The 12926-nt window shown below is 37.4% G+C and overlaps 1 protein-coding gene and 1 long non-coding RNA gene across 2 annotated transcripts in view; one reads left to right on the forward strand and one right to left on the reverse strand.

Annotated features, from left to right (window-relative positions):
* Window positions 1-7795: 7795 nt before the first annotated feature.
* Window positions 7796-8656, forward strand: LOC103147232 (uncharacterized). The gene is made up of 2 exons (XR_477250.2): window positions 7796-7942; window positions 8049-8656. It is a non-coding gene; the product is annotated as an uncharacterized LOC103147232 (long non-coding RNA).
* A 602-nt stretch (window positions 8657-9258) lies between these two features.
* The window catches only part of cyb561 (cytochrome b561), a 21064-nt gene continuing 17396 nt past the window's right edge, over window positions 9259-12926 (reverse strand). Inside the window, exons 5-6 of the mRNA XM_007565464.2 lie at window positions 11972-12129; window positions 9259-9729 (exon numbers count right to left, since the gene is read on the reverse strand). Coding sequence (XP_007565526.1) covers window positions 9537-9729; window positions 11972-12129 — 351 coding nt within the window. The 3' untranslated portion in view covers window positions 9259-9536. The remainder of the gene's footprint in view (window positions 9730-11971; window positions 12130-12926) is intronic.

Genomic DNA, 12926 nt, shown 5'->3' on the forward strand with positions numbered 1-12926 from the left:
GAAATGAGATGATCGGTATCGGCAACAAGAGCCAATGATCGCCGATCACCGATCATGCACTTTTTCACGAAAATCGGCCCGATTATGGGTGACCGATCGATCGGCACACCTCTAATGTAAACTTCTAGCTTCAACTTTATATGTAAGACATTGATGACAAATTCAGTGCAGATTAGAAGCTAAGACTTGGAATAATAAAGCAACATTGGGTAAAAAGTATTGCTGGGTTTCAGTCACGTGACCTGGATGACCGCAAAAATCAGATGGAGATCCAGAAGGGGATTTCTTCGGTTCAAAACAAAGCAAAGTTGATCACAACGAGTATGTGATCAATACTCGTTATTACGAGTATTGATTGTGATCAATACTCGGATCACAAGTATCCGAGTATTGAAATAGGCTGGAACAGCCGAGGTATTTCAAAAAATACTCGTATATTTAGGATAGTGATCCGTATTATCTCGGTAAAAAAAGACTTCTCTTATAATCTTGAGGATTTACCCGGTGTCGAGGCGATCCACATAACCAACTACCTATAGCTGCAGACCTCATATTATACAATGAGCCAGAACAAAGCTTTCAAAAGCCTGGAGAATACAATCATTTAATTTCAAGTTGGAATTATGATCCTAAATTTCATTTAGGATCAAAAGCAGCAATAGATGGCTGTCGACTTGTTTCTGCCGGGTGAGTAGTGAATAGTGCTATTTTAAGTAATTTTAGTCTATGACAAGGATGCTATTGTGGAAGTCAGCAGAAAAATACGAAAAAGTAATATGAGTCTTGATTTATTCTCAATGTCTTCCAACCAAAACCAAAAATCGAATGAATGACAACTGTTGGTGTCTTCACACCTCACCTTCTCCCCTTCACAATTAAAGCATACATTCAGGCGTGAAATATATACATTGTATCCGCCACACATGCCCCCCTGAACATATTTGTCACAAATCCAAAAACACATAACACGTGAAATAACATCACAAGTATATAAAAGAAAACAGACACACAAAGGAAAAACTAAGCAGCAGCGACAAAACAATTAAAATACCTAACGGCAAGGGCGTAGGAACGAGTCTGTCATTGGGGGGACGCATATCGGAAACCTGACAGATCAGTAAATATCTTAAGCAGAAATGTCAAACAATTTATGCCATCAACACATCAGTAATGCGTTACTCTAATCTGACCCTTGTTTCAGTAACAAGTATTCTAACACATTACTATTTACAATCCAATAATCAGATTAAAGTTATGCAGTACAATGACTGTCATTCCAGGATGAACACTCACTTTAGCATTTGCCTCTCACAACTAGCAAGCTAAATACTCTGGTAGCACAGACAGGCTAACAGATTCTTATATATTATATTGGTCAAAAGACATTTGATTATTGGTCAAAATGCATTGATATAAATTGACTGGTAATTGAACTGGTTCTACCTCTTTCTAAAACCAAAGTAGAAAACAGCTCATAAAATAAGACTCAGCAGTTTTAAACTCAATACAGCAATTTGAACAACAAAAATAAAATCTAAAAAACAAGTTTTGTTCTTCTTGAACATCTCTCTACATCAGTGCAACAGTTTGATCTACAAAATAAATAAAAATGATACTTTTCACGTCTAACAGACACCTTAGCTCCTCACTGTTTACTCAGTCTCACTTTCCAGCACTGCATTCAGTAACTTACCAAAGATCCATGAAAAACACTGAGGCAAAAAGCCTAAATGTTTTTTTCCCTGTTATTTTCACCCGCAAACATTTAACTAAAATATCTACGCATATGTGTTTCTGTCTCTGCCTCCCTCTGACTCTCTGGAGCCTGATGTTCCTGCATGGATTCATGTATTTATAACAGACACTACAGTAATGTACAGTGTCAGAATGAGAACTAAATATAAAAAGTATGTTTTTATAATACAGAATGAGAATTTACACAACTTAATTTTCAGATGTATACATTATTATACATCTCAACTCTATTTACTGTGTAGCAAAAATTTTCATTTATTTTTAAACCTCTCCTCAAACACTTTTTTTGTCTCCTGTAATTAATATAATTTTTAATATAATTAATTAATATAATTTTTAATGTAGTTAATTAATATAATTTTTATATCTTCACACTCTGAAACTCCACCTGGCTCTCTTATGTTTTCCCTGACCTGCTCCTCTCATAATAAAATAGTTTAGTTTAAAAATTAAAAACAGTTAATACATATTTCAATAAACTAAATGAAGATCTCACCAGAGCTTCTTCACCTTTCTTCAACATCATTCTAGCACTGCTGTTCTCCTAAATATATAATATAATATAATATAATATAATATAATATAATATGTAAATACATGTTAAGTGGTCGAGTATGATCAGGTGTTGCTCACTTTAAATAATAAAAAGGCTAATTTTGCTGCTGTTTCAGTCTCATTCTAAATCATTGTGACTAGACTAGCTAACTGTTAAACAAAGTTAGCAGTAAAATTTTGGACATGTGACTATCCCAGAATTAAAACGGCTTAACCAAAAAGATTTAGTTCTATATATGAAAGTAAACTGACAACAAGATGTTATAACCGAGCGATATTCATGGCAACATTCCTGACAGACAGTTTACCTCCTTCAAACGGAGTTTCTGACTCTGTCTGCAGCTGCCTTTACTCTGAGCCGTTCAGAGGGGGCAGGGGCAGGAAGCGCTCTGCTGAATGCGCTGTTGTGCGCCTTCAAAATAAAAGCACGCGAGTGGAAGATTTTAAAATTCTTCGCAACTGCGGTGAAATTATTGGGGGGGACGAATGTGGCTCTCTCCAATATTGGGGGGGACATGTCCCCCCCGTCCCCCCGCTTCCTACGCCTATGCTTGAGGCATTGAAGGTCAAAAGTTATCCTACGATTTTTCGTAAATCAAAGCATGTGGCCATGGCTAGGTGTCTAAATCTAACTATTCGCCACGAAACATCAAGGTACAATAACTTCAACATACAGTGTCACAACTGCATCAGACTTTTTGTGTCACTACAGACCAGCCCTCATCACATTTACATGGTCAATTGATGACATCACCTTAGCTCCGCCCACTTCCAACAGGAAGTCACTTGTTTTTTCTGCTGGATGTCTTACTTTTACTCTTTCATTCATATACTTTTAAACCTGTGCCAAGTGACAAAATGACATGATGATGAATTCTGTTAATGCTGGCTGAACCATGTGGGTGTAGTCAAATGGTTAAATTCAATCTCGCCGTATGCATACGGACGGTTATCTCTAAATCATACATGCATCATCCAATTTGCACCAAACTTCTTATGATTGACTTTTGCGAACCTCTAAAGATCTATCCATCATCTATATCTCTTCATCACATCAGCGGATCTGCACCAGATTTTTGGTGCATCATCACCCGTCCACTATCACCTAGTGGACGGGTGTGGGAACTGCGCGAGAGCAGCGATGGTGGCAAGGGGAAGGTGTTGCTGGACCTCCTGCAGTCGCTGTTGGGCCTGAGCGGTGCTGAGCTGTGAGGGCCATTCAAGGTTGCTTGCAGCTTTAATTTAATTTGTATATTTAAGTTATCTTGTTCCTACTTGTTTATTTTATTTTTATTTATTTATTTCTTTTGCTGAAGACAATTTTTATATTCTGTTCTTTCTATTGGTTCTAAATTCTGCAGACCCTCCTGACTTCCAATAATCACTTATTTTTATATAAATTGGAAGAAAACACACTACTAATATACCATCCCCACCTAAAATATTAGTTTCTGGAGTTTTTTTTCTACCATCTCTTTTAAACTACAGAATAAATTAATTAAAATCTGAATAAATTAAGTGTGAACCATGTTTAATGCTTACAATAACATTGTTACACCTAAGATGTGAAAATATGTTTCTACGTAGATTCTTTTGTATAATTTTTAAAGATGCACTAAGGAATTTGTTGAAATGTTTCTCTGTTTGATATGCCCAAACTGGAAATTCAAAAAAGCTTTTTGTTTTTCTCCTGATCAGTAACCACACCATAATTACATTGCATTGACAACACTCTTCAAAGTTACTTTGTCAAAAAACAGTTATTTTTTATATTTAATGAGGTGTTTAAAAATGAAATCAAAGGCTCTTTTGGTAATTCTTACTTTGCTGACTACACTAAAGCTAATTCAAGATGCTACGCTCCATAACTATTGTCTTTTTCAATAAAGATGTTTTTTAAATTACGTTCATATCTTTCTCTATTATGGGTGGGAATTGGTATCTGATAAGAATCAGGAGCAAACGGTGCATCTCTAACTTTTTGTTGCTGATTTACTTGGACATTTAAATGCTAAGAAACCACAAATACTCTGATGCCATTTGTATGCACATCTGACCCTCTACCTTCTGAAACTGGGAATGGCCAGAGTACTTTCTGTCTCACGTTAGCAGCTTGGCATCCATAGAGAAAGATATTAAGACTTGGCACACGGCATACAATATCTTCACTTTTTGTTTTATTTATTTTTGATTGTCCCCTTACATTTTGCCTCAAATTCAATTTCGATTTTTTGGAACAAAATCATTATGTGTAAATAAACTAACAAATAATTGAAAACAAAGTATTTTGCGCCCTCATTGTTGTATAAAGTATGTTTCTTCCTTTATGGTCACAGAGGTGCTTCATATGTGTCAAACTTCTATCTCAGTTTGAACTCTTCTAGAAAAATAGATTAATATGTTTATCTATCAGCAACATTGTTATAAGAGGAAGTGTTTATCGTGTTGTCAATTCTGGGAAAAGATGGGACTGAATTTTACACACCAAACATTATTATGTGGACACAAACTGCACAGACCTGTCTTTGTTTTTAGGTGACTTTGTGATGTTGTAGCGTAATAGTTGCTGATGTTTCTCTCTTTGTAAAGGATCTTTGATCACCAATTCATACTGCTCAGGAGCTCCCAGTTGGGAAAGCTGTGCTTCAACACACAGTACAGCTAAACTGAAACTGTCCAGTCAGAACACTTCCACTCATTATTAGTGAGGGACTAAGTGCGACAACTCACTTGAACAGTGATATGCAATGTTCCCTCTAATTTTTCATGTGTCTGGGCATACACAAAAGCTCCCTGAGCCCACTGAGGACCACTGTGAGCAACATCAGATGTGCACGCTGTAACCACACACATCACACCCGTTCAAAATCATAGCAAGTTACATGGCTTATTAAAAGAATCAAATCACAGCAGCAATTTTTGTTTAATTAGTTTACTTTTAATATAAGCGATTTGACCCACTTAAAATGAAAGACAAAAACCTTTGTCTTTCATTTTAAGTGAAAGCTCACTTGGTACTTTGTCTTCGCTGCATGTCTTGCAGAGTAGACCTTTCTCACTTGAAAAAGAAAAAAACTCACCCAGTTTCACCGCTTGTTCTTCAATTTGCACATACTCAGACAGCCATTCCATCCTAAAAGAACCGCATTTCTTTTTTACTTTGTCTTGGTGAGCGGATGTGTCGCTGCCCGTTCGTTTCGCCATGATAAGGGGTTCCGTTTCTCAACTCCGCCGCACTGTTGTTAGCAAGCTAACCTGCACGGCGCGTATGGGCAGGACACATAGAGCTACCAACGCGATGATTGGCTGCATAGCATAATTAAACCGTATCGTATCATTGGCTGAACATCTGTCACTCACTGCGTTACATTGAAAAATGGTACGGAATAAGACATTATTGGTCTAATTTAATATATTAGATTCGGTCTAATATTAAATATTAATTAATACGTTTATGGTGGATTTTATTTTATGCGCTGCATAGATTTTCTTGTGCGCTGAGACTGTGCGAGCAGAGCGCGACTGCGCAGGCGCGCAGTTTAGAGGGAACATTGGTGATATGTGTATATATATGTGTGTGTGTTAACATACTGCCACATGTCCATGCTGTAATAAAATGTGATCTACAATGTGACTAGTGATTATGGTTCTTTTTTAAATATCTTTAATATAACTAATAACTACCCCTAATCCAGGGGTTCTGTGTTTTGTGTGTGTGTGTGTGTGTGTGTGTGTGTGTGGGTGTGTGTGTCTGCTCTGTCTATTGAAACCCCTGGTCAGTTGGAGCAGAGGGCTTTTCAAAACTGATATTCTGCTAGAGTTTCTTTCTCCCTGTCTCAGTATGCACACTAAGTATGAGGGTCAAAGACACCATGCAGGTTATGGTCTCTATTCTTTAAAAAATATATGTTCTATTCTCGTCTTCACTAGGTTTCAGAGAGCTCAAACTTAAAAAGTAGAGTTTAACTATTGGAACAGTCTCAGATTCATTAAGACAGCAGGGTGGCCACAAAATTCTGTAAATGTTAATTTTCATAATTTACAATGAGAAAATGCTATCTCATTGTATAGTGAAGTCCCTTTAATGGTATGTCCCAGATAACCCAATAATGCATTATATATATGAACAAACATGTTGGTTCAAACTCCACGTGGACATTCTTCAAAACAACAAATTAAAAAACTGTATTTGAATAAATGTACCATATCCTAAATTGCATTTAAAAAGTCAAGTCATTTCACACACATTTTATTTTACATAGTGAGATTAGAATTTCTTTTTGAACAGTTACAATGTTAAGTGGAACATCAAGATTAACAACATTCAGCAGTGGAAATTTGGCAAGACTCTGTGAGGCAGAGAGCGTTACTGGTTATTCTAAACACAAATGAGCTTTATCTACTAACTGTGTTTCATCAGAATACACATGTAACATTTACAAAGCAGTGACCACAGAGCCAAAACATAATTACAGGGAACTTTCAGTACAACATTCAAGTTTAGAGCTTTAAAAGAGGAATAACTGTTTCAATTAAATCTGACTAAAAGTCACATGATGCAAGAAGTTTCAGGATTCCTCCAATGCTGTTAATGGTTACTTGGCACACACTAATTTCCATAAACTGTGTTTGAATTTCTGTGACATATATCACATTCAATGGTATGTAGTACTGAAAAGACAACCCTAAGTTTAAAGGTGTCAACATATGGTGGCTACTGATATTACAAAGTTTTAAAAAGATGTTTTAAACTTGAAAGTGTTTCCATAATACCATTCCTACAAAGTAGTCATGATAAGTGAAACATGTTCAATGGATCCCATGTAGCCATCTTTAAAATACGCAGATCTTGAAGTTAGATTTTATAAGACCATGTTGCATATTGTGCATCTATTAGAGCATGAAACACAGAGCTTTTTCCTTCTGTTCAAACATTTATAATCATAAGGTTGGTTTCAATAAATTGTGTTGACTCTCCACCCTCAGCCCATCCTCCCTCCATCCTCTCTTTCATTTTTCCATCTCTCTTACCCAATGCTTACTGCCCTCTCTAAAATTATTGGAATAAAGGCCAGTGAGAGCCAAACTAGTTAGATTTTTGTTACATGCAGTGGTGGCTGCATGTAGGATTCCTCCCCCATTCCAGGTTGCTGCTGAGCTCCTGCAGGTTAAGCAGGCCCAGCTGGTTTCACTCTGCTTCTTGATTAGCAGAGTATAAAGCTAGCTGGGAAACTGATCTCAGTGCCTCTTGGCCAATTGGGCAGTATGTGTGCTGCAGCTTTGTGGTGCTGTGATGGTGGATTTGTTTGCAAGAAATCCTGGTTTTTGTTCTAATTCTCTGCTTTTCCTTTAGGTTCTCATCTTCACCTTTAAGATTTCTTTAGATTATTCTTTAACTATACCCTCCTTGGAGGGTATAGTTAAAGAACTATACATAGTTCTTTAACTATATATAGTTCTTTAAATACAACTTTAACTATACCCAAGGAGGGTATAGTTAAAGATGTATTATTTGCTACAATATATATATTTTTTAATTTCACATTTATTTCCACAGAATGGGAGTCACATTTGTGACAATCAGAATCTTCAGAAACATCCTGATGTCTGTGATGAGGACAGAGATGCAACTGTGAGTATCTACCATTTTAGAATGTTGATATTTTATGCTTCAATATTGTTTATGTACATAATGTAATTATGCTTATGTATTGACAATGCACAAAAATGTTTTCCAGCTGCATCCAGGACCTACTGCCAGTCATCTGGATGTAACTCAAGAAAGAAGCAGCTAAGATTTATTACTAATCTAGAGATGTCACAATTCCTTGAACGATTAAAGCACTGTGATTTATTAAAATCCATCAAAGCAAATTATCTGCCTTAGAGTTTGTTGAATTATGTTTTACTATTTATAACCAACTGCTTTTAATTTGTTTTCTTCCAATTGTTTTCTTTTTTTCATTAAAGTTTTTATTTTCTGTAAGAATGTTTTAATATAATGTGTTTTGTTTTAATGTCTTATGTGTGCATACTAAGCTGGAAGTTGCCAAACATTTTCACTGTAGCTCATAATTGTCTGTCTGTGTTAACAGCTGATGGAGGAAGGCAGAGAGTACTGGCAGCAGAGGAGGTGGATTCTGGGAGGATGGCAGTGATGAGGGGGTGTCAGGATGGACTGTGGTGAGATTGAGACCCCAAGTTGCCCCAACCAGGAGCTCGTATGTCAGGCCTGTCCTGAACGCAGCATAATGTTGGATCATATTTGGACAAAAAAAAAACCACCACCCGATGGTCCAGAAATGGACAAGCATTTATGTCTTATTTCTTATTTTGTGTGCAAACAGAAAAAAAACTTCAGTGCCTCATTTATGTAACTCATATGAACATGTTGCATATAAGCAATATCAAATGAATATATTTTAATACAGCATTTATTTTTTATATAGATTTTTTAAAATACAGTATTAAAAATATTAATGATTGGGGCGGGGTTTACTTGTAAAGACAAGTGCTGTCCAATGGGCACACATCAACCAACCAATCATATGTCAATGATCTGTGATGTCATTGTTTTTCATCCAATGACTGAGAATCCACCTGGGTCTGCTGAAGCGCCTTTGCATATGCTAGGCTATTCGTATGCTAAGTAGAGTCGTTAACACCTCCACTCCCCATCGACAGATTTCGACTCCGGTGAGTGAAAATGCAAACTGTCGATTGCTGTCGGTGTCTGTCGCTCAGCAACTGCGTTCGCATCAGAATACAGGGTCAAAAATCCCACTTTTGCAGTGAATGAAGAGACAAAAACAGGCCTGGTTTTGTCTCTTCATTTTCCCTGGTTTATTTATTGTTACAGCTTGTTAAAATTTTGGAGGAGCTGATTTCTATGAATAAAGGGAAATAAATGGCTTTTTTGAAATTCACCTTTAATGCTCCTTTTTTTTTAGTACCAACGACTGTTGCTATTTTCACAAATGTAGTTTATGATAAATGCATATTTCAGTCATTCTGTGTGATGAATATAGATTAACATTTACATTCTGTAGCACAAATACACAATTTTAGGTAAAGCTAGGTAGCTGGGAGGAAAGTGAAAATAAATTAGTTTTGCTTTCAGGGTAGAGAAAATCATAACTACTCCCTGTTATTTTATACTTTGTAAAAATCACAGCTTACACAAACATTGTTTATATGAGACAGGCCCAGATGTGTCAGTTGGAGCTTCAGGGTGTTGATGGCACCCCACCCTCAGTCAGGTTCTTGAAGTGGACAGACAGAGACTCTTCCTCGGGGTTTGGGGGACGTCTGTACTCCTCCCTGGTGATCAGGTAAACTAGCAGCACCCCATAAAACAGCAGCAGGATCCCCAACATGTTGGCCAGCACCCCTTCTGGGGCAAACAGAGAGTACGTATCCCTGTGAACAGAAATAAAAACTATAATAGTGAAGATGGCATGCAGTAAGTCAGCAACATTATATCCTTGCATAAGTTTTCATGTCCTTTTCCACATATCACATTAAAACGACAAAGTTTTACCTATTTTATGTCATAGACCAACACACCATCATAAATTAGTGTGAAGGTCAGTGATGCATTGTTTCAGGGTGAAATTAACTCTTCCCGGTGGGATGTGCCTGGAACACCTGACCAGGGAGGCGTCCAGGAGGCATCCTTACCAGATGCCCAAGCCACCTCAACTGGTTCCTTTTGATGTGAAGGAGCAGCGGCTCTACTCTCAGTCCCTCCCGGATGGCCAAGCTTCTCACCTTATGTCTTAGGGAGAGCCCAGACACTCCAGGGACAAAACTCATTTTGACCCCTTGTCTCCGTGACCCTCATTCTTTCAGTCATGACCCAAAGCTCATGACCATAGATTAGGGTAGGAACGTAGATTGACCGGTAAATCGAGAGCTTCGCCTTTTGACTCAGCTCTTCCTTCACCACGACAGACCGATACAGCACCAGCTTCACTGCAGACCCTGCTCCAATCCGTCTGTCAATCTACCGCTCCATTTTTTCCCTCATTCGTAAACAAGAACCTGAAATACTTAAACTATTCCACATGGGGCAGGATATCCTATCCGACCCGGAGAAGGTGCTCTACTCTTTTCCATTTCAAGACCATGGTCTTGGATCTGGAAGCACTAATCCTCATCCCAGCAGCTTCACACTCGGTTGTGAACTGCTCCAGTGAGAGCTGTAGATCATGACTTGATGAAACCAGTAGACCACATCATCCACAAAAAGCAGAGATGTGATTCTAAGGCCACCAAAACGGATCCCCTCAACACCTTGACTGTGCCTACAAATTCTGTCCTGTGCATGAAACGAGTACTTTATCAACAAGTACATAAAATGAAAAGCCACTCTGCCAGGACAAAGCTGTTACTTTAAAAGAAAAATAAAAGGTAGATTAATTTTTGCAACGCAAACAGGAACAAGACTTTTGTTTTTGGAGACATGTTCTGTGATCTGATGAAACTAAAATTGAACTGGTTGGCCATAATGACCATCGTTATGTTTGGAGGGAAAAGAGGGAGGCTTGACAGCCTCAGAATGCCATCCTGATTGTGAAACATGTGGGTAGCAGCGTTATGCTGTGTGGCTGTTTTGCTGCACAAGGGACTGGTGCACTTCACAACTTAGATGGCATCATGAGGAAAGAACGTGGAAATACTCGAACAACATCTCAAAACATTAGTCAGGAAGTTAAAGCTAATGTTTTTAGCCCTAACTCTGTGGCTAAAGGAAGTTAAAGCGGGTCTTCCCGGCTAATGGCTAATTTAAGGTCTTCCATTTGGAAAGGGCTCAAACCTTCCCTAATCCTAACCCTTGGGAAAAAAAATAAAGACCCCTTTGATGTCTTCCAAATGGACAATGACTAAAGCATACCGCCAAACTGGTTTCAAGGTGGCCATCACAAAGCCCTGATCTCAGTCCTATCAAAAATTCATGGGCAAAGCTAAAGAGGCGTAAAAGAATAAGGTGGTCTACAAACTTCTCTTAGTTCTACCAGTTTTGTCAGGAGGAATGACCATTGTTAGGAGTGGCCATAATTACTGACAAGCTTCTCAATTATTGTGAGAAGCTTATCCAAAACATGTACTCAAAGGCAATGGTACTAAATGCTCGTAAAGTTTAAATAAACTTTTGACTTTTAAGAAATTAATAAACATTGCCGTAAAAATTCTCTCACACATTACTCTGGTATTTGGCAAATAGAAAAAAATTTTGATGATCCTAATTGACCTAAAATGAAAAAAATCCATATGTGTGATTTTATTTAGTGTATGTAAGCTTCTGGTTTCAACTGTCAGAACATATTATTTTTGGTTGCTTAACGCATATTTTTGAGCAGTTTGTTGTAATTTGATATTTGGGTCTCTATAATTACTACATTACCCGCATTAGATCTTTAAAGAATATTTTATCCTATTCAAATATTTTCAAAAATCTCTTGCTTTTAAATATTGTGTGTTGCACAAATCTTTAACACTTACTCCCCCTGCAGGTTTTACTCGAGGCGCTCTGGGGTTGTCATGCAAACAAAGCATCTTGTTTATTTGAAAAAAAAACCAACAACAAAAAAAAAAACAACAATCTTCTATAATCAAAGACGGCGGTTACTATAATTGGCACATACCGACAGAGACTTACGTAATGCTGAACAGGAGTTTCTCTGTGATGCCAAGCAGGCTCGTCCCTATGGCCATGACCAACAGAGTGAGGCCACAGAACACATGGATAGGGAGGTATGTGGCTCGTAACCATGACGATGCAACAGGAAAAAGGAAAAACAGCAAACCTAACACCCACTGGGACAAACAGACACATATAATAAGTCTGCTTTTCTTTTAAGCTGTATTGTATGCAGGCCAGTGCTTGGCAAAAACATTCCTGAATATTTTCACATTTTGTGATTGACACAACCAAGAAACAATTTTTTTTTATTGTGAAGTGGAAGGAAAAAAAAATCTCAAAAATGTGTTGGATTCAAGCACTTCAATAATTTAGAGCAATAACAGCCAGTAACTATGTAGTAGGGTTTTTATTCTAGTTATGAACATAAATACTGACATCTTTTGCCCATTAGTCTCTGAATAAATAATTTAGAAACATTATTTATACATTAGATATAAATAAATAATTATATAAATGTATATATAATTATCAGTGACGTGCGGTGAGGTTCATTGCTGGTGAGGCACTGACTTATGACTTAGACACCACAAGTTATTGGACCTACGTGAATTTCGCGCATGCATACAACGGTGGAGGGCAAAAAGACTAATCATTTACGTGTCATCCATAGCCGCGTTAACTCAGTGAAACTTAAAAATGTAGATATTGATTTCGTGCTATGATCCACAGCAAAGTGATCTGTATTCGCCAAGCTACGCAGACTCGTTGCCAAAGCAACTGACAACAATGCCACTTCATGTTTTAGGATTTAACAACAAAAAACATTCAAGAATTTTGCACATAGAACAGAACATTCAGTCTGTTGTAGTATGTTTTAGGCTTAATGTTTAATTAATAAATAATTGTTGTGGTAGATTAGCTACCGCTTCTACTTTACTGAATTATTTAAACAAACTGTAGCCCACAAAAC

This window comes from Poecilia formosa, unplaced genomic scaffold (genome assembly GCF_000485575.1).
Source record: "Poecilia formosa unplaced genomic scaffold, Poecilia_formosa-5.1.2 Scaffold176, whole genome shotgun sequence".
Taxonomy (NCBI): Eukaryota; Metazoa; Chordata; class Actinopteri; order Cyprinodontiformes; family Poeciliidae; genus Poecilia; species Poecilia formosa.